At 41.1% G+C, this 25,998-nt stretch overlaps 2 protein-coding genes across 6 annotated transcripts in view; one reads left to right on the top strand and one right to left on the bottom strand.

Annotated features, from left to right (window-relative positions):
* Positions 1-16,605, top strand: part of TEX10 (testis expressed 10) — a 58,276-nt gene extending 41,671 nt beyond the window's left edge. Inside the window, exons 12-15 of one of the 2 annotated variants that reach the window (XM_049896052.1) lie at positions 7,286-7,366; positions 8,978-9,159; positions 14,940-15,150; positions 16,388-16,605. In XM_049896052.1, coding sequence (XP_049752009.1) covers positions 7,286-7,366; positions 8,978-9,159; positions 14,940-15,150; positions 16,388-16,501 — 588 coding nt within the window. In that variant the 3' untranslated portion in view covers positions 16,502-16,605. The remainder of the gene's footprint in view (positions 1-7,285; positions 7,367-8,977; positions 9,160-14,939; positions 15,151-16,387) is intronic. The other variant, XM_049896051.1, reaches the window with a different exon arrangement.
* INVS (inversin) overlaps positions 4,516-25,998 on the bottom strand; it is a 167,964-nt gene continuing 146,481 nt past the window's right edge. For 3 of the 4 annotated variants that reach the window (XM_049896047.1, XM_049896049.1, XM_049896048.1), the window contains 3 exons: positions 21,429-21,658; positions 20,617-20,691; positions 17,194-18,299 (listed from right to left, as the gene is read on the bottom strand). In XM_049896047.1, the coding sequence (XP_049752004.1) occupies positions 18,148-18,299; positions 20,617-20,691; positions 21,429-21,658 (457 nt within the window). In that variant the 3' untranslated portion in view covers positions 17,194-18,147. Of the gene's footprint in view, positions 5,912-17,193; positions 18,300-20,616; positions 20,692-21,428; positions 21,659-25,998 lie in introns of those variants that run through there. The other variant, XR_007518681.1, reaches the window with a different exon arrangement.

Raw genomic sequence — 25,998 nt, 5'->3', positions numbered from 1 at the left:
GGGACTCCAATCACTCGCAAGTTATCCTTCTTGATAGAGTCCCACATGATTCTTAGGGTTTCTTCATTTTTTTTAATTCTTTTATCTGATTTTTTTTCAGCTATGTTGGTGTTGTTTCCCTGGTCCTCCACATGTCCCAGTCTACGTTCTAATTGCTCGAGTCTGCTCCTCTGACTTTCTATTGCGTTGTCAAATTCTGTAATTTTATTGTTAATCTTTTGGATTTCTACATGCTGTCTCTCTATGGATTCTTGCAACTTGTTAATTTTTCCACTATGTTCTTGAATAATCTTTTTGAGTTCTTCAACAGTTTTATCAGTGCGTTCCTTGGCTTTTTCTGCATTTATCCTAATTTCATTTGTGATATCTTTAAGCATTCTGTAAATTAGTTTTTTATATTCTGTATCTGATAATTCCAGGATTGTATCTTCATTTGGGAAAGATTTTGATTCTTTTGTTTGGGGGGTTGGAGAAGCTGTCATGGTCTGTTTCTTTGTGTGGTTTGATATGGACTGCTGTCTCCGAGCCATCACTGGGAAACTAGATTTTCCAAGTAGTCAGCTGGTGCGCTGGCTCCTAGTTCTGAAAACAGTCGCTGTCTGCCCGTATTTGTTCGTTTTCCGTCTCTAAGTCTGTGCTTGTTGTTCAGAGTTCGTAGATTGTTATGTATGTGATCGATTCCCTTGTTTTTCCGAGTCTTTGTTGCAAGAGGGATCCGCGGTAGCGTCCACCTAGTCCGCCATCTTGGCCCCGGATCCTGGGTGGTGTTTTGTTCTGTTCTATATAGGGTCACTATCAGTCGGAACCGACTGGACGGCGTCTAACAGCACCAGCAGAGACAAATCATGATATATCCATAAAATACTACTCAGAGATAAAGTTTACTACTGATGCATGCAACAATGACAAGTCTTAAAAATGTTGTGTGACCATACTATTGTTAGTTGCCATCCCATCGATTCCAACTCATGGCAATGTAATCTATAACAGAACTAAAAGCTGCCCAGTCCTATGCCATCTTCATGATCCATATGTATGTTTGAATCCATTGTCTCCGCCACTGTGTCAGTCCATGTCACTGAGGGCCTCCCTCAACTTTGCCGACCCTCTCCTTTACCAACCATAATGTCCTTTTTTAGCAATTGGTTTTTCCTGATGACATGTCCAAAATAAGTGAGCTGAAGTCTTGCCATCCTCACTTCTAAGGAGTGTTCTGGGTATATTTCTTTTGAGACTGATTTGTTCCTTCTTCTGGCAGTCCATGGTGTATTCTGTATTCGTGACCAACACCACAATGCGAATGCATCAATTTTTCTGTCTTTGTTTTTCCTTGTCCATCTTATGCATGCCTATGAGGTGATTGTCTTGGTGAGTTTCTTTTAAGATCTACCTTATGTGGAGTTTGATGAGCATCTTGGATAGATATCTTCTCATCTTTCATAATATCAGGGAAATTTTCTGCCAAGAAATCTTCAGCAGTTCTCTCTGTATTTTCTGTTATTCTTCCTGTTCTGGTACTCCAATCACTCGTAGATTATTTCTTCTGATACAGTCCCACATGATTCTTAGGGTTACTTCATTTTTTTTTTTAAGTTCTTTTACCTGATTTTTCTTCCAGTATTTTGGTTCCAAGTGTTTTATCTTCAGTCTCAGTAATTCTGCCTTCTGCCTCCCTAATTCTGCTTCTCTGACTTTCTGTTGAGTTGTCTAATTCTGTAATTTGATTGTTAATCTTCTGAATTTCTGATTGCTCTCTCTCTTTGGGTTCTTGCAGCTTATTAAATTTTTCATTGTGTTCTTGAATAGCCTTTATAATTTCTTCAGCTGCTTTATCTGTGTGTTCCTTGGGTCATTCTGTGTATTCCGTGATCTTCCTGATGTCTGGAAGAGTTCTGAATATTAATCTTTTGTATTCTGCATCTGGTAATTCCAGGAATGTACCTTCATCCAGAAGATCCCTTGATTCTTTGTTTTGAGAGCTTGTTGAAGTGGTCATGGTCTGCTTCTTTATGTGATTTTGATATTGACTGCTATCTCTAAACCATCTATAAGTTATATTTGCTTACTGTATCCTAGCTTCTTACTTTGTTTTGTTTTGATATGCCCAAATAGGTTGCTTGAGTGAGCTAGCTTGATATTTTTACCTTCGAAGTTCTAATGTCCTGTCATCAGATGGCTAGAGCTGTTATCAGGTATATGAGCCTAGGAGTCCATTCACTTTTCTTGTATAGATTCAGCTTATGTGTCCAGGTAGTTGGTCATCAAGTGTGTGGTAAATGCTCTGTCCTACAGTTTTAGAGGGGCAGGGGTGATTGGTGTTGGTACAGCTATCTGGTTGCAGCAGGCAACCACGCTCTGAACAAGGCAGGGGGCTGACAACCGTCCCCTGAGTATCTGTTAGGAAAGTGCGTCCCTGTTCCCTAGAGCACACAGATGGGTGAGTTCTGCAGAAGGACCATGGGCACCCAGTGCTTTTGGTTGTAAGGACTAGGAGGTACCAGTTATCCTTGGAACCCAGTCGCAGGTGGCTGGGTGACGTGAGTAGAGCCACTAGTCCTTAGGCCCCTGATGTGGGTAGCTGAGAACCCTGTTTAATAGGAAAAGTGGTGTCAAACATCAAACACCCACCTCTCCACCACACAGCTGAAACTGTTGTAGTCTGCCAACAAGGGCCTATTCTCCTGAAATAGGTCCACTCAAGTCCATGAAGTGGGAAAAGATATTAAAAGTCCATGGAACATTTATGCCTGAAAAAGAGCAGCTTCTGTCCTAAGCTGCCCAGGTTAGTGGAGCTGGCAGATTATCTTTTCCCCCAGTTGTGAATTTATTCCTTCTCGAAAGCCAGTAGAGTAGCTCAGAGCGCTCAGCAGGGCCTATCTCAGGCCTAGGGAAATTGACACCCACTGAAGCTGGCTAGAGGGTTGGGGGGGGGGGGCGCGGCAAAATACACGCAAGTACTTAGCTTTTGCTGAGAGCGCTGTTCTACTCTGGTTCCAGAGGCGTGAGTAGGCTGTGCGGCGGGATGTTTCTCCCTGAGGAAACTGTGACTGGATGCTACCACCAGCTGCCACAGTCACTCCCAGGAATGATGCCTGAGGGTTCCTGGCGATTCAGGTCCAGCAACTCCTCTCCACTTCTGAACTGTCTCTTCCTCTCCCAGTGCTCAGTCTGTTTTCTAATTTTGAGTTTGATGTTCAGGGCTCCTAGCTTCTCATAAATATAATCGTTTCACTTGTTTTTTCGGGTCTTTGTTGTAAGAGGGATCATCGGAATCGTCTGATTACTCCATCTTGGCGCTGCCCTGTTAACATTTCTTATTGGCAAATTTATTTCTCTGGTATATGTCTCAGAGGCATGAAGAAAACCAAAAAGCCTTAGAAGCCAAAAATAAATATAAGTAGAAAGCCATATATCTGTTAGGATTGTTTTCTGGGGCAGTTAATAAAAGCACAAGGCCCCCTGCCCCCAACACATGCACATGTTCTAACAGTTTGGAAGTAATTAACTACTTTCATTAATTCAGAAGTTCAGCGATGTTACAGCCAGCACATATGTAGCTCTTTTGGCCATTCCTGCAAGTTGAAGTGATTACTGTAATTCCAGGCATCAGGTTTACTTTCAAGTTTGGAAGGAGAGGGAAGGGACAATGACAGTTCAGCTTATTTTCTATGAGAGGAGGTCCAGTAGCAGACTACTGCTTCGATATCATTGGCCAGAACTGAACTACATGATGGTTCCTAGCTGTGAGAAAATCTGCAAAAGAAAGATGGTGGCTTTTACAGCCTTTTTTGTACAGGTGGCCATGGGAGAAAGGTGTGAAAAATGTTTATTGGAATAGCCAGTGGACGCCACCCCTCGTTCCTTTTATTCACTGGCAAGCTTCTTAAGTCTTCATTGTAAATTGTAACCAAGTGAGCTTAATTTTTAAAAATTTATCAGGCCTGTGGTTATAAGCAGTATGTTACATGGTTCTAGAGAAAGACTAGTAGAGGCTTACTGAAAAGTAAATTTAAAGTGAGGGTAGGAAAAAAACCTAGGATAGGGAGGGCCATAGCAGTTTATAAGCCTTTATCTTAATTTCATCTCAATACGGCAGTCATTTCTACCTTTCTAAGTCAGCAGTGTGATTGTTTTAAAAAGACAAAGGACTGGTGTGTTGAATGATATATTTTAAGGGAAAATGATACATTTCTAAGAGAAAAAAAGGTTTTGGTGCTTTGAATTAAACTTCAAGTTGATAAATACAATAATAATGTCTATTAGGATCAAGGGATGTTAATAACAGGATTTAAAAGTTATGTTTCAAATCAACTCACCATTAACACAGATTTTATTAAGCATTATGTAGTAAAATCTTACCTAGAATGGTTGCTATTGTGACCTCTGGCTGAGATCTAGACTATAAGATTTTTTTCTTTTATCCACTGAAACTACCTGTTTTTTGTTTTTTTTTTTTTTTAAAGAACAGTAAAGATAACTTATTATATCTATCATACATTTTTATAAGTTATCTATATATGTGTGTATATATATTTCCCTGCTTCTTAAGATACCTGTTTCTGTAGGTTTTGTGTGTCTTAATAATTGCAGCTTCCTTGTAACACACTTTTCAGTCACATTTGTTTGTATATACATCTCTTTAGGCCTTCAGGTTTCATGCTTAGTGGTTTTATGATTAGTAGTCTACCATGTTGGTATTCATTTGCCAACGTATTAAATAAGAATATACATAAAATATAAAGTATAATATATGTCAGACATTTTTCTTGGGCAGAATCATGGATTAAAAAGCAACTTATTAATAATTTCCTAATCAAAATTCTCCCAGTTGACCACAAAATGTCTATTATAGGGCTTTCCCCCCAATCTAGAGTCCAGTCAATGTTCATATATGTCAAAGTTCCCACATTGCAATCTTCTTATGCCTCTTATTCTAGAATAGTCCTTCCCCTTCCCCCATTTTTTAAATCATACAGACGTTTTTAAGAAAGCAGACCATTTCTTGGAGAATATCCCACTTTCTGGATATGTTGGATGATTTCTGTTTTGTGTTGTGCACCTTCTGTTTTCTCTAAACAGATTTAGGTTTTTCAGTGTGTATTTCATTATACCTTTTTTCCAATTGCTATGTGTACACTCCTTACTTCTTCAAAATACCAGCATGATATTTTGAATTATTTGAATTTCAGATTTGAATAACTACTCCATGACTTTCAAACACGGTCATAGCAGAGGCGAAAGCCTCAGGGCAGAGCAGCCCTAATCATTCCAGGTACCTTGACTTTCAAGTGGTTTTTACTTCCAGTCATTAACTTATTGAGTCTGTTTTTTTCTATACTGATACCACATGATTCCTCCATTGTCTGAAGCACTATGTTACATGTAAACTTTTCACTTAATGGTAGATGGAAAAAGGGAAACCTGTTTGACATACTGTAGTAAATAGGAGTGACTGCTTGTGCCTGATGTCAGTTGGCTGGAGAGATCCAGCCACACCTGCCTGCTTGGGGATCAGTAGCTTGGCAACCTGTTTTCCCTTCCATTTTCAGTTTGTTTGGGAATTGAGACCATGAAACTCTGTAGATACAAAAACCACATCTTGTTAATTACCACCCATTTGTCAGTGGAGGCTTGCATGTTACTATGATGCTGAACAGGTTTCAGTGGAACTTCCAAACTAAGACTAGGAAGAAAGGCCTTGGTTTTTGAGGGTTGATTGACAGTCTCTTGAGCTTAGCTTATTAGCATGGCCATCCTTTTCTTAGAGTGTTCTTCCTTCCGTCAGTCCCTCCATGTGATTCTTCTACATATATCCTTTTCTGCACTCACTTCCTCATATTATGAAGTGTGTTTTAATGGTGTCTCTGAAGGATTGGGTGCTGGCCTTGCCTCTTCCTCCTCTCTTGAGAACCTGGAAAATTAGAAATACTAGGGGTTTGAGTTCTGCCTCCCTCATATTTTTCTTTTTTCCTATAGACTGTTCTCTTTCTGTCTTTTTTTTTTTTCTGGAGTGGGGGGAATAGGAGGCAGGGTTATGAGTAAATAGAATAGGATGTTAGTATTTTCTGGGTCATAAGTGTTTTTCTATGACATACTTTTCCACCAAATGGGGAAAAGGCTTTTGTTAGCCCCTTTGTTAACGTCACTCAGATCTTTCTTTGCAGCACTTACTTGATAATATAAACTTTCCTTGATAGTGTGTAAGCTACTTGAAGGCAATGAGAGAAGAGAGAGTGCCTCATTTTTCATTTCTCATGCATAACCACTGAAAAGGGGTTGGCTAAAAAGTCCAGTAAATGAATGATTTGGAAAATTCGTACATGTAATGGACCTGACTGTTTGACCTTTGATATGTGGATCTTCCAAATCATTTTTTGTTATGTGTTACCTATTGATACATAGAGCAAGTAGGTTAAAAAAATCTATTGAACTTTTCATGGGATTTGGTTTCCTGGTTTGGAGGTTTAGGGTCATGGTTTCATGGGATATCCCAGTTAATTGGCCTAATAATATGTTTAGTGCCTCTGTTCCACCTCCTAATTTGATGCCTAGCGCCTGGGGCTTTGGAGCTTGCATTCAGCCATCCTGGGCACAACAGTTGGTCTTTATTAGCCTGGAGCAACAGAGGAAGAAGGAGAGTTACAAATAGGAGGAGGATGTGGAATGTGTGGCTAACTGCCTCCATGAACAACTGCCATCTTTTCCAGGAGACTAGAACTGGATAGTACCCGGGTATGATTACTGAACATTTTGATCAAAGATTCTATAGAAGAATTCCGATCAAAAGGGGAAAAACGCAGGACAAAATTTCAAATTCTCATGGACTCCAGACATGCTGGAACCATGAAGGTTAGATGAACCCCTGAAACTATTATCCTGAGATAATCTTTAAACTTTAAACCAAAAATATCCCGAGGTCTTCTTAAAACCAAACAATAGTATAGCTAAACTAGGAAAGAATGTTTGCTTTGAGCACTATGCTCTTTTAAGATCTATCAGTATGGGGTCAAATTGACAACAGTGACTCAAATGATTAGATAGGAACCTTAGGGGCAGTGAGTTAATGGGGGAGGAACAACTCAGAAAAAGAGGGTGAGAAATGGTTGGTTGCACAACTTGTAGAATGTAATCACTGTCACTAAATGGTACATGTAGAAACTGTTGAATTAGTGTATGTTTTGCTATGTATATTCTCAACAATTATATATAAAAAATAAATCTATTGAACTTGTTTCTGACCTAAAAATATCCCGATTTGCCTACTGGTTTTCTCCTTTTCTGACAGGCAGTTTGTCACAGTTTATTGGTTATCCCAGCTCGAAGCCAGAGTTTTGACATCCTGCAAAGTGCCATCAGTAAGCATTTGGTAAATATAATTTGTTTTTCTCTTCTTTAAAAAATCAATGATTCTCTGGTTAAGATTGCCTTTGCCATAGCCAGGGAGAGAATCTGGAATTCTGAGTTTAATGATACCATGCATCCCACAGCATAAGCAGGGTTAAGAACTGAGAAATCTGGGTTTTATTCCTGGTGGTTACTAACTAATTCTGTGACCCTGGGGGACTCCCTCGACCCCAGGACCTCAGTTTCTATATCTGTGCAGTGAGGGACCTGAGAATTATACCTCAGATCCCTTCCAACTTGTAATGGTCCAGCTCACGTATGGCTGGCATAAGCATATTGGGAATACAGCACCCAGACTAGAGTCTGTGCTCTGGAACCCAGAAGATTCTGGGTCCAAAGTAACAATGTCACCCAGCAGGCTCAGGCCGGGACCTGAGCACTAGAAGCAGTGGGTCCAACCATGAGACTGTCTTGACTTCTGGCTAGCGGGTGTCTCTTATTCCCATCGGTATAAAATTTGCATTAGGTATTCCTAGGTTGTTGCTTTTAACTCTCTCATGTTTACCCTTTGAACTTTGGTTGTTTTTATAATGTATTATAGTTCAGGAGAGTTCTAGATTTTATCTTACAGGGACTCTAACTTGAGTCCTTTTTCTTCTTTAAAGTGTTATTTCCCTTAATTGAAAGAGTACTACTGAATTTCCAGTACTCTTCCTGCTGTTAAACTTCCAATCTTTAATCCTTTGTGTGTCCGAAGATGCCTACCCTTTTTTTTTTTTTTTTTTATCACCTCCATTCCAGGGATTTATGCCCTCCTTTCTCTACATTCATTATAATAGTAAAAGGTCGACATGCCAGTAAGTCTTGGCCACTATTTTCAGACAGCCAGATGGAGAAGGTTAAGACCTTAGATGCTGCAAATTTTTTTATGATTTCTCAACAGTAGTTTCCAGGAGATTTAAATCATGTCTACATACAGTCATAAGGTAGACTTGATCTTAGCGACAGTGCATACAGTAGACTCTAGGTGCATTAGCATACTGTGAGGACTCTTACCTAGCCTTCTTTTTTTTTGTTTGGCAGTGAAGCAGTCAAGTGTTAAATATAGTAATATCTTACTGACTCCAGTAGAGGTACTTTACTTAGTCATGTCTGAATGAACAGCTAAATCAAAGGGCTGGGAACTCTGGTTTGTGCATTTAATAACCTGGGATGGCAGCGGTGTGAGATATCAGAGCTTTCTCATCTGAGTAGTCCAAGAATCCTGTTAGTGTGATTGTTGGTATCAAGATTTTTATTGGCTGCATGAAATAATTTTTTAAAGTTATCACTGACTATCAATAAACAGAAATTGTGACGTCTATAAAATCTTAGAAGACTTTGTCATGGAAGAAGGCAGTGGCTTAGGCTAATAGTATTTCTTGAGTTTGCATCTTTTCAAAGTTGGGGATTAAATTAAGGAAAACAGGGCCTTACGATACGGTAGGTGGGATGCATTCTGCATGTAATAGTTTTATATAGAAGTGATGCAAGGTTAGCTCCTCAGTTGATACGTTTTCATTTTATTGGGGCAGGATGAGGGAGGGTAGGGCTCGTGGTGAAGAAGTAATTCATCTGACTTTTCTCTGCCTAGGTTGGGTTGACCGTAATCCCTGACAGCACAGCTGGCTGTGTTTTGGGTGTTATCTGTAAGCTCCTGGATCAGGCGTGTATACTTAGTGAAACTCTGCTGCCCTTTCTGGCTTCTTGTTGCTACAGTCTTCTTTATTTTCTGCTGACTCTAGAGAAGGGGGAAGCAGAACATCTAAGAAAGAGGTAATGGTTTCTTTATTTCTCAGCCTTTGTTTTTAATTTTTTCTACCTGTTCAACTCTCCTATTTTCCAATAAATAAATAAAATGAGAATGGGAGTGAGAGAAGAAAAACTACATTGTTTTAAGGAGGATGGGCTATTACTACAAGCCTTTGTACTTTGTTTTGGCTTCATTAGAGCTAGCCAGAGTGGCATTTTAAATTCCTGGATTTAAAGGACATTGTTCTAAGGTGCTCCCAAAAACCCCAGGGCCGTTGAGTCGATTCCGACTCATAGCGACCCTACAGGACAGAGTAGAACTGCCCCATAGGGTTTCCAAGAAGCGCCTGGCGGATTTGAACTGTTGACCCTTTGGTTAGCAGCCGCTCTAAGGTGCTACTGTTTTTAATCAGTCAGTACTTTTGCTACTATATAATATTCAGGCTAAAGCTTCTAGGATTGTTGGGAACAGTCTGCTGTAATTTAAAAATATTCTTCTGCTTATATTCTTATTTGTGTGCCTTTAAAAAATGTTCTTCATTATATATTCATTGCAGAAGGTTTAAAAAAGTCTAACATGAGCAAATACAATAAAATAAAAATCATTCTATTACCTTTTAACATTTCGATGTGTACCTTTCTAGTCTTTTTTAAGCTTTTAAATGTCATGAAAATATATAATACATACTCATTGTAAGAAAACACTTACATAGTTTAAAGAGCAATTCTAAACCGAACATCAGTTAGCCAATACCCAGGTTAAGAATTAATAACATGAGCACACTCTCTTCACGTATCCTCCATGGTCAGGTTTCTTTTCTGCACTTGCACAAATAATCACTTTTCTGTTAATCACTTCCTTGCTGATTGCATTTCTAAATGATACAATTTTTGCTTTGCATGTTGTAAATTTTATATAAAAGAAATCATGCTGTATGTATTTTTTGTGACTTAATTCTTTCAGCGTCATTCGTGAGATTCACCCATGTTGAGTCATTTAATTGTACAGGCAGTTCCCAGGTTAAGAACATCCAACTTATAGACAACTTGTACATAAGAATGGACTGCCATAAAGCTTATTATATTAAAAATCTGAGTTAAACACATACAGTGGTTTATAATAATGAATGCATGCACTACTTGTAATGTTCATAAATACATTGCACATTTTGGGAGTGTTTCCTAAGTGTTTATATACATAGAAAGGTTAAATATATACTGTATACTGAGACAAACATTTGACTAACTGATGCCAAATAATAACTCCGTGTACCCGTTGTAACTTACCTACAAATTGGACTTAAAGACAGACTTAGGAATGGATCTCGTTCATAATCCAGGGACTGCCTGTATTTCATTCATTTTCCTTTCTCTATAGCAGGGGTCAGCAGAAGTCTTTTTGTAAAGGACTAGGTAGTAAAGATTTTAGGTTTTGTGGGAGAAAGATGTGGTAGTCTGCTGACATAAAGATTTATAGCCATTGGAAACCCTATGGGGCAAGTCAACTGACTGTATCATATAGAGTCACTATGAATTGGAATTGACCCTGTGGCAGTTGGTTTTTGGTTTGGGCCATATGGTCTCTGTCACAGCTGTTCAGCACTGCCATGGTAGTGTGAAAGTAGCCATGGACAATAGGTAAATGAATGAGTATGGCTGTGTTCCAGTAAAATTTTATTTACACAAGCAGGCTATGGGCTGGATTTGGCTTTCCAGCCAGTTTACTGACCCTTGCTGTATTCTGTTATTTGATTATACCACAACTCACCCATTTTACTGTCAACAGACATTTGAATTTTTTCAAGTAACTATATGTTTTAAATTTTGTCTATTTTCACTGTAAATACATGATAAAATTCACATGTAAATAAACTGTAGATTTGATGGTATTTTGCTTACGCAACATCAAACTTTAGTTCTATAGGTCAGGAAAAGGCTTTATAAACAGGAAGCAAGTTTTCAGGGGACCTAAGGAAAAAAAATTTTTTTCTTAGGGATTTTAGAATAACCATTCCTATTTATGAAATGGGTATTATTGCTGTCTGTCATTTTCTGTCTTGAAATATAGCCCCTTTATTAAACATTTCCATGAGAAGTTTCAAAAATCTTTTGTGGTTTCTTATAGAGGAACATCCTACTTTGACTTTATGTGGCTGGACTGGATAAAATTTAGTGTATGTAATACTTGTTTGTTTAAAATGTCTAGTTTTAAAGAGGATACTGAAAGTGTTGATATGGCCTGGACCCTGTGTATCTTGAGATGACAATCACAAGGAGGGCCTTGGATACTTAAAATTCTTTTTTTGTGCTATGCCATCCCCCACTGGAGGTGTTTGTGAGATTACATATAATGAAAATGCCAGTCAGACTACCAAGAGCCTTTTTATTTTACAAATGCTGGCCTAAACATTAGGTTTCCCCCGTACCCTGAACATAGTGTTCCATTGTCTTCTGGGCTCATTGTTGATAATAAAGTCTGCTGTTCACCTGAGCCCTTTTGGTTTGAAGGTAGTAATCTATTCTGTTTTTACTGTTTGCTCTTTATGTTTGGTTTGTTGCAATCAGGATCTATTTTAGTGTAGACTTATTATTTATCCTGCTTGAAATTTAGTGTGTGCCTTTTTCTGAGGAGTTAATATTTTTTTCTTCAGGTCTGGGAAGGTCTCAGTTATTATTTATTAAGTTGTTAACTTACTAGTATCTCCTCCATTATTTCTGTTTTCTCCTAAAATTTTTTTTAACCATATGGAACTTCTCATTCTATCCTATTTCTTAACATCTCCAGTTTACTAGTTTTGTTTATTTAATGCCTATTGAGTTTTTATTTCATAACCATGGTGTTATTTTTTACCTTTATCTATGTTGGATTTTTACTTGGCTGTCATTTTTGTTCTTGATTTATTGGTGTTACTTTAAACTTCCTGTCAATTTGTTCTATTAGCACTTTTCTCTGGTGTGGGAATTCTGTCTTATTTTGTGGAGCAGGTGGGTCTCTGGGGATTGTCTTTCATTGGGTTGTATAACTTTTCTCTGAGTGTGTCTTTTGTGGGAATTCTGTGGAGGTATGTGGAGATTCCCTGTGGAACAGTTTCACATCTACATTTTCCTGGCTTCAAGCCATATGCAGGGAGCTCAGTTCTAGCTCCCTGGTCCCCATGCATGGGGCTTGAAGCCTCAACTTCCAACACTTTAAAACCCCAGCCCTAAAAACCTATATCCAGTTTAGTACCCCTGTTAGGTTTACTCATGTGAGTTCTGTCATAGTTTGGTACCTAGAGGTTCTAGCCATTCTGGCTTTGAAGTTTTTTTTTTTTTTTTTAATGTATTTTATCTGTATTTCTTTGTGTTTGGAGTAGAAGGGGAGAATGGTATTCTTTGACCAAAAGATGTCACTAGTTGATGGACGGTTATCTGAACACCTTGGAAAATTGTATGCAAAATATTGAACTTTAAACAGTTTCTTTAAAGTGGCATATGCCTTTAAAAAGGTTTAGAACTGTTGCTTTACATTAAGCTGACATCTCAGCTTCATTTGCTTCCAGCTCTGTCCTTTATACACTTTATAGAATAAGTAAAAATTTTCTTATAAATAACAATTCTTAGAAGAACCCAAGAATGGCTGTTACTTTCTTCATATGGCATTGCTTCCGTCTCTTGGCACTGGTATCTCTTCTCTTTGTTTCTCTTTGGGTTGACAGTTTTCTTTAATTGAGGTGTTTGAAGAATGGAATTCTAAGCTTTATATTTGATGAGATAGAAACCAGTAGCTCTTTTTATTTTAATTGAACTTCAGATGAAGGTTTACAGAACTAGTTTCTCATCAGACAGTTAGTACATTCATTGTTGTATGACACTGGATAACCACCCCACGACATACCAACACTCTCCCTTCTCAACCCTGGGTTCCCTATTACCCGCTTTACTGTTCCCTCCTGCCTTCCAGTCCCTGTACCAGGGCTGGTACACCCCTTTAGTCTTGTTTTGTTCCATGGGCCTGTTCAATCTTTGGCTGAAGGGTGAACCTCAGGAGTGACCTCATTACTGAGCTGAAAGAGTGTTCATTAGCTATACTCTCAGGGTTTCTCCAGTTTCTGTCAGGCTAGCAAATGTGGTCTTTCTTTTTGAGTTAGAATTTTGTTCTACATTTTTTTCAGCTCTGTCTGGGACCCTCTATTGTGATCCCTGTCAGAGCAAGCAGTGGTGGTAGCCAGGCATCATCTAGTTGTACTAGACTGAGTCTGGTGGTGGCCGTGGTATATGTGGTCCATTAGTCCTTTGGAATAATCTTTCCCTTGTGTCTTTAGTTTTCTTCGTTCTTCTTTGCTCCCGAAGGGGCGAGGCCAGGGGAGTATCTTAGATGACTGCTTACAGGTTTTTAAGACCCCAGGCGCTACTCACCAGAGTAAAATGTAGAACATTTTCTTTATAAACTCTGTTATGCCAGTTGAGCTAGATATTCCCCGAGACCGTGGGTCCCCCACAGCCCTCAGCCCAGCAGTTCGGTCCCTCAGGGAGCTTGGATGTGCCTATGGAGAAACCAGTAGGTCTTTTAAAAGTTCTGGTCAAGAATTACTTGAAATCTACTCAAATTAACTGAAGTAGAAAATTAATATCTTGGACTATTATAAGAGTAACTTGTAAAATCCAAGAGCTAAGAGTGTGGCTGGGCTTCATTAAGAACTGGAATTAGGAATCAAAGCCAACAGGAACTGGAGCTGTTATTTCTTCATTCTCTTTCTCTCCTGGATTTCATAGTCTTGTATCTGTGTGTTTGCCTCATTATTGGCTGTGTCTACAGTCTGGCTTTCTCTCCTCCCCTTGCACATAGCTACCCTAGCCTGGCTTTGCATCAGTCAAGAGACTGAGATACGAGAATTTGATTGGTTTGGAATGGATTCAGTGTCCACCTTTGATGCAGTTGCTATATGTGGTGGTGGGGGTGGGCACATAGTGGAAGAGCTGCTTCCTCTAGATCTGGAGGTAGACAGATTTCTTATAGAAAGATTTAGGGTCTAGGAGGATTATACACTCCTGGTACAGAAACCTGAACAGACTAACATGACACAGACACTCTTCAGATGGATATTTTTTCGCTTAATTGACACTCTTCTAGAATGTGATTAGGTCAGATACAAATCCACCTGTTTCTACCATATGCACTTTTGCACCTGTTCTATGAAAGTACCAAGAGAATGCTGGTTACCAAAGTTTGGATTTACTGTCCCTGGACTTCCATGACCTTAGTCATAGGGATGGTACCTTACTACTTTCTAAAAACCATTTAGGCTCTTGGTGAACACATCTGTCCCTGCAAATCTGCCCTGTTCTGAGAAATTGAAGAGTCTCAGAAGTTCATAGGCTTAGAGTTCCATGATTTTTTTTTCCTTCCTTTTTTTACCAGGAGGATATTCTTACTCTGCCAATGTCTTTGGCGTTACATAGTAGACAGTTGAATAATGTCCAGTGATAGATAGCAGAGGATACGCACATGTAGATCATTCTATCCTTTGACTAATTCTGTGTTACGTATGATCACTAGGGCTTCAGGAATGTCTTGCTGAGCCTGGGAAGGTGCTGCTTGCTAGGCTTCCTAGAACCCATAGAATAGGGGAAGTTGGCCATGAAAAAATTTCAGTGGATTTGTTTATTTAGTTCTGATGAAACCCAGTTCTTATTAGTTGTGTTTCATGGTATTTTAAAACACCATATTTCTTTGGACATTTTCAGTTTTGGGATATGGGGAGGAAAGGGCACTTTGCCTGCCTATGCTGGGCTCACTGACTCTTCCATCTCTGGTATTGTAGGGACAAACTGTGGGGGGCCTGTGTCTCCATCCTGGCTGTCCTGCCTCGAGTTCTCAGGTTGATGCTGCAGAGCCTGCGGGTGAACAGAGCGGGGCCTGAGGAGCTGCCTGTTGTGGGCCAGCTGCTTCGCCTGCTGCTCCAGCACGCACCTCTCAGGACTCATATGTTGACCAATGCCATCTTGGTGCAGCAGATCATCAGGAATATTACGGTAAGAGACAAGGTACCATTGGCCTTAGTGCTGTTGGGAGGGTCAGATTCCTGAACATTGACTGACTTCCTGGAATCCAGCCCAGTGTGATGGTTTTTCGTGGTTTCCCCTGCCACCCTGTATTCTGATGGTCATATAACTAGGGGGAATGTCTTTGATTGCAGAATCAGCAATAAAAGCTCCAAAAAACAAATACTGAATTAAGGTGGCAAGCAGCTTAGTTAGTTCCCAAAAAGATAGAGGCATCAGAGGGACTCCTACCTGGATTCTGATAAAAACTCTATGGATTAACTATGATAGTTTGGCAAGTTCTTTTACCTATCTGAGCTTGTTTTCCTATCTGTAAAAATAGGAGTAATGCCATTTTCATTGGGTTTTATGAACATTAAATGAGGTTATCCAAGTAAAGTTTTTGGCGTGCCTGGCATTTATTAAGTGCCCAATAAATGTTCACTGTCATAAGGAAACTATTGAGCAGGAGTAAACTTTAGGTCAGTTTCTGGTCAGTTGAGAGTAAGAGGAAGAAGGAAGCTGCAGACTTCAGATTTGTCTAATGGTTTGCCATCTGCCTTCAGGTCTGGGTGTGGTGGGGTTGGCAGCTCTCTTATCTACAGTTTTTTCAGTGCTTTTGGTTTTGGAGGGTTAAAGAGGGGATTTTTGTATAGGTGTTGGGGGGTTTATTGATAGGGGTATGTAGCAATACTCTGGAGTAACAGAGCTTTTACATGTATACAACACAGGTGCTCATTCTGAATTTTCTCAGTAGCCTTTGAAGAAATGGAAGAGGCAGTGGGATAATTCAGAAATAATAGAAGAAAGGCAAGATCTTGGATTATTCCCAGATTGGACTATAAGGAAGAAATCGAGGAATTGTCACTTGGCCTTGTAGATACTAGGGCAACTCTGGATTTCACAAAGATCTTGAGATTCTAGAATGCCAAGGGATGGAGGTTGAAGGTTTAAAGATGCTTGATGATGAAATTCCATTAGTCCCTAGGATATGGGGGAGGGAAGAAGCTGGTACACTTGTACTTGAGGATATAACTAGGAATTTTCACTGCCTGTGGTAATGCCCAATTAATAGGTTCCTTTTTCCAAGAATACTCCCTGGGATGATTTATAGATGGAGGTGTTGCTGGGGAAGGCTCTGAGAGATCATGTTTGGGTATAAAAATACTGTCATATAAGTGCAGTGATGTTGGTACAGTTCTCAAATTACTCTTGTTTTTCTCTTCAGACATTGAAGAGCGGAGGTGTTCAGGAACAGTGGCTCACAGATTTACATTACTGCTTCAATGTGTACCTCACCGGACACCCCCAGGGGCCTGGTGCATTGAGTACAGTATATTGAAGAGACACCATGGTACCTCCTGTTTGCAATTGTTTATTCATATCTATCTAATTTTGAAGAGCAACTGATGGAGTGAATGTTTGTCATTAAAGCTGAACTTTTAAAGAAGTTGTTTATGAGCCTTCCTTTATATACTGAAGTGGGAAAATAATACTTGGGAGTTCCCACTAGTGGGCAGGCTGACCTAGAGGAGCACATGATACATGATTACAGTTGGTAGTGTATTTTGCATTTCCTAGGAGCTGAATATAACAAATAGTAGTAATGTGGTGCCTTCTATTATTTACCAAGAAATTAGCTAAATCTTTGCCTCCCATCTAGGCAAACCCTATTTGTTGTGTTCTCAGTTCCACTTTACTCAGATAACAACAGAAACGAGTTTTTTGTTTGTTTGAGGCTTTTGCCCTTATCCATCGAGACACTCAGCTCCTCACCGTGGAGTTCTGTTATCTAGAATTTTCTAGCCCTCCATGCAGGGGCAAGATTTTAAGACAGTGTTGTAGTTGGTTTGGATTTTCCTGTATCTGAATGGTGTTTGGTCTAATCTGGGTAAGTAGACTTTCAAAATAATTTTCTACTAAAGATCCATTATAGTTTTAAAAAGTTACCTGTCATATATAGTGATTTTACAATACTTCATAATTATGAAAATAATGAATGTAACAATTTAAGTAGCAAACTATAAAAATTAAGATAATTAAATTAACACTTTATTGCTTCCTATCTCTTATTGTCAGCACGAAGTGTCACTGATCTTAAGAAAATGGAAGCAGACCTTCAGATACTGTGAGCCTGATATGTCACTCTGCCTCCTGTCTGCATGCCCGCAGCAGCCTTTCTCTTAAAAATGTGAAAAAAACCCAGATGACCAATCACTGAATTTTATTTTAACCAGCTGTTCATAAGACAGCTAGAATGTGCACAGTCAGCACAGTTTTTCTTGCCAATAGGAATGGCATTTTGATAAGACTGCTCGCCTCTAGAAAATACAAGTGGAATGCTGAGGCCTGAATAGGTTCCTTGCTGCATGAATGGTCTGGCCTATAAACTCAACCTGACTGATTCCTGGCTACTGTGATGCTGGTGAGAAAACCATACAGACAGTATGTGGCAGAGCTAATATGGGAACTGCAAAATGTCAGGAATCAACAGAGCGTACCTATGGGTCCTACGGCCAGTTTCTGAAAGCAATACTGAGTCATGATTCTGGTCTGAAATGTAAAACTGATAATGGAGTAACAGTGAAGATGTGCTGTCTGTGATGAAATTTGCTGCATTAAATTCTAGAACTAATAGTGAAATGAAGACTACTATGAGATTGGTTCCTTCCCATCTCAATGAGGTTCTTCACTTGAGGCAAGAAACCAGCCTGTGCCGGCTAGCTGGCAAAAATCCTAACCCAGCACCCCCGTTTTGTTTAGATTTTACTGTTAATTATTAGTTCTCATTTCCAGGATACTGACTGACACGAAAGCAGACAGCTACTCTCCTGGAGTGCAGGCTAAGGTGATTTACGAAACAGTGCTGTGTAAGAGTGGAAAAAAAACTTACTCTGACATTTTTTCAGTTACTACCACATTTTCAGGCTAATAAGGCTTCAGGCATTGATGTGAAAATTTTCCCAAGCAGAGAATTAGAACTCTGTACTAGCTATTCCAGCTCCCTCGAACACAGTCTTCTGAAACAGGCACTCGAAGCTTTGTTTTGCTTTTTGATTGAATAGCTGATTGCAGGTTATAAGAAAAGTTCTTTGATCGTCCACTGTTCTCATGGAGGTGTATGCACTGCAGGCTGCTCACTGTTAAAAGTAAACATAATATAGATATTTGGGTTATTAATTATAATGCAGAGGGAAGGGTTCCTTGGTGGTGAGGAAAATGGTTTCTGTTCAGACTGTCCCTGAACCTAATACTGTAAACAAGATGGTGGGCCCGTTCACTGTGGAGGTAGGATGACTTAACTGACCTTGCAGTTGCCATCATCTCAAAGTGATATATTTCCAAGAAAGAAACTTGATTTAGAGGATAAAGTCACTTGAGCTGGAACTGGAGCCTAGTTTTTTAGTCGGCCTAGAAAATCTTGGGTGCTTTATTTCTCTCCGTGTCTGTCATACGGCACATCTCTTAATTTTTAACTTTCTGTGTGGCACACAGCTTCCTAAAGTTCATTCTGGAAAACAGGTTCATTTGAAAACTTTTGATCCTTAAGAATGATGGACTAATAGGTGTATCAAACTTAAAATGGATTTCTTGAGGCCTTACATTGTTTTACTGTCTCCCAAATGCCAGCTCAACTTTACTGCTCAAGACATGTGAAAGCTATAGATCTGAGTGGAGAAACAGCCGGGGGGCTGTCGCTTTGCTACCCGTGGATCTCACTTTTTGCTTCCTCCTTTTTAAGAGATAGAGGCCTCTGGAGGTTCTCTCCCCCATGTTAGAGGGTGGGAGCAATCATGTTATTCATTTGTCAACTATTTGAGCACCTACAATGTGCCAGCATGTCTCTAAAACGAGGAATACAGCAGTAAGCGAAAACAGAAAATCCCTAACCCTCTGGCATTCTCAAGGTGAAAAATGAACCAGAATCATTTTCTGTTCAAGGTGAAGACCAAAGTTAATGCTCCGTCCTCTTGGGTTCAATTCAGTGTCTCTGAGTTCACATTATAGAAACTTCTGTGTGTCCAAGTCATGCCTATTTCATGCAAATTATTTTCTTTTATAGACATGTCTTATGTATAAAACACAGGTTTCAGCTAAACTAGCTAGCAGTTCCACCTGTCCATCAGACTTATGGCTGGATAATGAATGCTTACTGCAGGTAGGGCTGGGCCTAACAAAACCTCGTTCCCCTGAGTTTGGGGTTAGGAAAAGATTGCCTTTATTTAGTCCTTGTCCAACTGCAAATCAGAATTGTATGTGCAGGATAATCTAACTTGTTCATATTAAGTCTAGGAAACCGCTGAGTATTTCACTGAATTTGTTTACTCTGTGCCCTTTGAACCCCTCAACTACAAATATTCTATCCTGATAAACACCGTAACTTGTAAGATTTCTGATGGTCCTGGGTTTATTTTACAACAAAGAAAAAAAAAAGCTCTGATTATCTAATTTATAATATTTGATTATAAATGCCACTTCTCTTGTAGTTATATCTGACAGTTTTGTTTTTGAGCCTATTCTCAGTTCACTCAAGTATAAAGATGAAAGTTTTCTTCTATAAAACTTTGGGCTTGAATTCCTTTGAAAGTTTCTAACTGCCCCACTCACCACTCCTGGATCAGCCTCCCTATTATTACATGAAGTTGTCCAAGTCCTTTTAAAGATGTGGCAGTAATTACTCTGCCGGCCCTTCCCCCTCAAGCTAAATGAATCTCCAGTTCAGGCCGACAGTCACTGCTTGCCTTCCCAGCTGCAGTCTGTTCCTGCGGGATGACTGTGATAGAGGAGCGTGGGGAGGATGCTGCTATAGCCACCTGTGGAGAAACACTGGCCCTGGCATTAGCTGCTGACAACACTGAACACATCACCCAAATTTAGTGCTGGCATGACTGAAGGGGCCCTGAGTAAAACACTTGTCTCGACACTGGAAAGAAAGTTCCCTGAGCTGCTCCTGGATGAGTGAAAGTGGAGAGTCGAGCCCAAGCTGGATATGCTATCTAGATCCTTTTTATGGTGCTTGGGGAGGCAAAAGGCAGAATGTGTAGGGAAGGGACTTCTCTCCATCTTTGGGAAGGAGATAGAGGGTCTTAATGTCAGACCAAAATGGGGCAAGAACTCCCAAACTGTTACTTGGAAGAATGACAGTATTTTCGTTTCTGGCTTTATGTGGACAAGTATGTAAAAGTGATCAATAGTAGCTACCATTTATTGTTTCTGCTGGAGGTAGTGTTGCCAGTAATAGCTTTGGCTTTGAAAATAATGTGCCTCTTAACGGAGACAGGTTGCAGTAATAAGTCCATGAAAGGGTGTGAAAAACACACGCATACCTGAAATCAAATGACTACTGGAAGCCCCTGGCAGTCTGTTTTAATGTCTGCCACCTTTGGAGATGGGGAAGGAAAAAACCTTCTCCACATTCTCTCCCCACCTGCTTTGCCAGTGCAGTGGTTGCTTTACCTGAATTGAGACGCAGCACAGAAGGGGCTTTTGGAGATCTTGTGGGATGATGGACTTTACCTTCTTGAGAGCAACCTGAAATCAACCAAAAATGATCATCTATCTTTGACTAATGACAGCTGTGGCCTGACCAAGTTCTGAAGTCCTTACTAAGTAACAGGCAGGTGTCTACACCAAGATAAATGAGTATACCATGTAAACCCAGGGCACCGCAAGAGCTCTGTTTCCAAAGGTGCCTTGACTCCTTTTTTCTTTTGGAGAGTTAGCCAGGCTTATTCTTATTCTCTGCAGAGTGTATTTGGATGGGGTTTATCCAGACTGAAAATGTCTCATTTATAGTAGCTTATGTGCATGAAGTAAGTATTTTCTGTAGTAGTGCTTGGGTCTGGGACATTCCACAACAGAAACAGGCAACCCTGTACCATCTTAGCCTAGGGAAGGTCAAAGTGAGGCAGGCAGGGCTACCTGAACCTGGAGCCTTTGAAATGAGTAACATAAGGGGAAGACCCAAGCGGGGTCAGTGAAGTTTTCAGTCATGAAACCCAGAGGAAAATCTTGGCAGGAAAGCTCTGTGAGCTGAGATACCAGACTGCCTCATGAAACCAATTTTGATCCAGAACTGCTGGGGGTAAGTGGGCAGGGGGAGGGGGAGAGATGACAGGGACTGTGTGGTACTAAGAATTCTCTTGGTGTTGGGAAGTAATTAAGTTCAACTCCTATCAGAATGGAGTTTTCCTAGTGTCATGAAACCCCATTTCAGATTCTTTGGGGGTGCTTCTTGTAAACTATGAGGTGCCCATAAAAAGAATTACCGTAGATTTGCTTGAGCACTGAGTGCTTGGTGGACTTGATGCCTGAGCTGCCTTTGGATGGACTCTTGGTGGTCCTGCCTGCTGCAGTAGTCTTTGGGGGCTTTAATTCCAGTTCTTTCCGCCAAACTTTAAGGAGCAAGGCCGCACACTCTCGGTTCCATCTGTCCACGTCTCCTGCTCCAAGCTGCTTCATATGTATAAGGTGGGAAAGGTGCTTCTTGAGCTGATAGCTGGTGGGGACAGAGGAGGAGAAAGGCTTTAAGACTTACCAGATCACAGTTCTGAGAAAACCAAATTTCCTTAAGGTTCCTGGAAGCTATATAATTAGTATTATTTGCTGAATTTCTGGGAGGTTCAGTCAAGCTTCTGTTCCCAGTTTCAGTGGCAGCATGTTGAGTGTTGAATTCTTTTTCCTATCATCAAACACTTCCTGAACTAGGTAAAATCAACCAGATCAGGCCCTGCGCTAAAGGAGCTCATAGACTAGTGGGATAGGTTGATTTGTTAAACAAGCATATGTAGTATGAGAAATACTATGTGAGAGGAAGAAGCTAGACTGCGTGGGACCAGGTACACGAATGACAGTTTGGGAGGTTTGGTAAGGCTTTAGGAAGCCGAATTACTTCTTTTGGGTTTTACAGGGTGAGTGGGAGCTTACCAGGCGAGAAGGGCATTCCAGGCAGCAGAACTGGCATGCGCAGAGATAATGGGGATTTATGCAGGAAAAGCAGAAAGGCAATGTGGTTTGAGCATTGCATGTTTGGTGAGGGAAGGAGGGGAGGTTGGGCTACACTGTGGAAGAAGCCAACACAGTTGAGGGCCTGTTGTATACCAGGCACTCTTCCTATGATTAAGCCTGAAAATCTCAGAGGTAGACATTAGGAAAGCTCAGAAAGGCTGAGTAACTTGCAGAAGGTCACACAGCCAAAGTCAGGAGGAGCCACCATTCAAACTGTGCTGCCTAGTCCCACAGTCAAATATTGGTAAGGACTTTGCATTCTGTATCTGCTGGGGACCCAGAGAGATTTTTAAGAAGATCGGCAATGGTAAGAGCTATGTTTTACTAAGATTGTTCTGCTGAAGGGTGGAGCCTGGAATGGAAAGAAAAGGGGCAGGGGGATAATGACTGTATTTACATACAGTCCTTATTTGATGGTTTCTATCCCACTTAGGTATCATTCATATGCTCCCTAACTGCTTCCTGAACATGACTGTTTTGGAGCGTCCAAGTTTATCCCACTTAGGTATCATTCATATGCTCCCTAACTGCTTCCTGAACATGACTGTTTTGGAGCGTCCAAGGAAAGCTGCATCAGTGCTCATCATCTGGAGCTGCATTAACTCCTGGTGGGCCTCTAAGGAGCTGCAGCAGCACCCATACCTAGCTGAGCCACATTTTATAGTACACCAGACAGGAAACCATCATCTTCCTAAACCAGCCAAAACTTTGCAGTGCTTGACGCAGCCCCATCCTTCCTTCCTCAAAGGCTGGTTTCAGCCAGACACATAATTCTTCCCTTCTCCTGGAGTGACAAACCATGGCATCCCTCTGCTAGAATAGGTACCACACGTCCAAAAAGCCAATTACAAAAGCGAGGATGACTGCACAAGACTATTCCACAGTCACTTTCTTCTGTTTGAGATGCTGCCAATCTTCCACACTCTTGTGAGCAGAGAACTCGCTGGGAAGCTCAGGTATTGCTGAAGCTGTTAGAAGCCTTGGCTTTCAGTGAGCACAGCCTCCACTTAATTGACTTTAGTACAGAGACTGAGTCTGTGTCCAGGTGATATGATGGTCCCAGTGTTCAGAGGAACATCCTCTATCCCCCCATTCTCAAGAGCATGTGCTGCTGGTATGTTGAGAATCCTAACATGCCCAATAGTCCCTTTCAGCCCTGGGCTCAAGGCTCTTCTTTTGGTACAGCCTATCCTTCCTTATTTACCTGAGAAAAGTCAAGTCTTGACTGGTAATAAAGCTCATACTTCATTTTAAGAGTCTGCTTCATTTTCTCAGGGCCCAAAGTTCAATCTGCTCATTCTATCCCTGTGTATCTTTCAGTCTCCCCTTCTCCATCCTTGACTTCTCTCCTGTAACGATAGCCTGCATTTATTGAGCACTTACGTGCCAAACCCTGTTCCCTATGCCATCCCTCAGTGTTCCTTAGGTTTGCTGTCACCTACAGTTCCAGGACAGCATGTTGGGCTCCTTTAGTTAAAATGGAAGATGTACAAGGATATAACTATCAACAAGTGTTTTCAATGTCACAGACATGTGACTACCATGGGCGGCATCCCAGAAGCTCTTTGAGAGTCAGTGTCCCCAGTCTTCAGAGTTGCACAATGGCTCAGCCAGAGGGGGCCTGTATAATTGCCTTCCCAGATGGGCACATTAGACTATGAACCCACTGTTCTTGGGAAGAATGACTGAAGGCTCATTTGCTACTATGGACACTTACTGACAGGACCTGTCAGCTTCTGACTCTTCAAAGGAGTAAAAGAACAGACTGTCTGATGGGGAGGCATTTTAGCTAGGGAGCAGCTGTGGGACCTGACGTCGTAAATCTTGCTGGCTTGTTTAGATCCCAGGTTTCAGCTGAAACACTTAACAGAAAGCCCCTCTGGGACGATAGCCAGTGCATGTCCTGGAAGAAATCTCCAAGGAGGAAGCACCATGACCATTCCAATCTGTGGCTTCAGAGCAGTGCTTCAAAACAGTTCTGCACAATTCAGTCATGGCTGACAAGGGGAAAACCAAATGGATTCAAATTTTTAAAATGTGGGTGAAGCAAAACAGTAAGTGGAACAAGAAAAATTAGGGTCAAGACTGCTAGAAACAATCTCCCACTTAGAAAACAAGGGCAGCGTGTGTGTTGCATAGCAACCAAATCTCTTGACCAGCAGAGTTGAAACCATGGTGCCCCACTCAAAGATGGCAGCTGACCGTGCCATTTTGAATGCGTGTTAATCTCCACAGTCCTGGGAATAATCCAGTCTCCCGCATCAGGCTTCTGAAAGGGCTCACTACACCTCTTCCAAGTCTCCCATTCCAGAGCTTCGACCTGTAGTTTCTTCCCTTCTGGTTATCATTCTGGTTCACCCAAATTTTAAAAATTCGGATCTGTTCCTGTTTTGCTTCGACAGCCATGACTGAACCACACATAATGGTTTGAAGCCCTGCTTCAGAGGCATACTCAGCACAAAGCCCAGTGCTGATACAAGTTCTGTAACATTGGTAAGTTAACTGTTCCATGCTTCAGTTTTCTCATCTGTAGAATGGAGATAAGAACAGTACCTACCTCAAGGGTTTTTGTGAGGATTAAATGAATTAATTCATATAAAACTACTTAGAACAGTGCCTGGCACAAGTGCCCAATAAATGCTAGCTACTTATATTAATAATAGTAAAAAAATAACAGCATCACCCTGCTGATGGTTACCCTGACATGTGAGCCACCATCCAGGCAGTTCTTGTCCAGCCTAAGGTGAAGAGCAAAAGGCCTCCCTCCTACTTGACCACAGCAAGAACTTTCTTATAAATGTAAGGAAAAGACCCTTGGGTTTGAGTGACAAAGGTTCAAGTGCTGGATCTGCACCCCTAGGACAAGTGGAGAAACTAATCCCTGTCATGACTGCTTCCTAGTGTGGCTGGGAGATCAAATGGGATCATGGATGAAAAAGGACTTTGTAAACTGCCAGGAGCTCGACCAGACAGAGGAAACATTGCAAAGGCTGTGCAAACCCAGTCAGATCACCTGGGGATGTGAGACGCAGTCTTCGTCATATTCCCAGAGGCTCCACCCTAGATCTCACAAGAATCTCTCTTGTTCTTTTCTCTCCCAATACTAGGGTTCTCTCCAGCTCCTTTTTATTCTTCTCTGTACCGGGGAGCACCTTCCTCCTTTGAGCTCTTGAACACGCATTTTTTGGGGGGCATACATGGCCTTGGGCACTGTGTCATGCCGCCTGCTGGGCTTCCCCGTGACTGTCCTGCTGTGGAAGGCTTGCAGCTGCTCGAGTGGGATCCTCTCCTTTCTCACCAGGCCCCACCTCCCTGATGCAGGAGGGCTGCTTAAAGAAGCCTTTTCCCTTTTCACACTGCTGCTCACCAACTGTCTGACCTCTGAGCTTCTCAATAGAGGAGACTTCTGGATGCCTGATTCTATCATTGCCTTCACTGGGGTTGAAGTGGGCCCAGGCAAATAGGCAGATTTGCTTGCCTTTTACCCATTAATCTCTGCAGACAAGGCCACATAAGTCCCACCTGTCGGGTATGGGTCCAGTCCTTCCTTGAGCACTGGTTATCACTTAAGGCCTAATCTAAAATTAGACCCTACCGGTGCTTACAGAAGAAGCCCTGAAGGCACAGTGGTTAAAGTGCTTGGCTGCTAACTGGTCGGCAGTTGGAAACCACCGGCCACTCCACAGGAGAAAGATGGTGTAGTCTCTTCCAGAAAGATTTGCTGTTGTTAGGTGCTGTCCAGTTGGTTCCCACTTGTAGCAATGCTATGTACAACAGAATAAAACACTGCCTGGTCCCACACCATCCTCACAATCGTTATGTTTGAGCCCG

The sequence above is a fragment of the Elephas maximus genome, chromosome 9 (genome assembly GCF_024166365.1).
Source record: "Elephas maximus indicus isolate mEleMax1 chromosome 9, mEleMax1 primary haplotype, whole genome shotgun sequence".
NCBI lineage: Eukaryota > Metazoa > Chordata > Mammalia > Proboscidea > Elephantidae > Elephas > Elephas maximus.
Note: the sequence above shows the minus strand (reverse complement) of the source record. Positions and strands in the feature narration are given on the sequence as shown.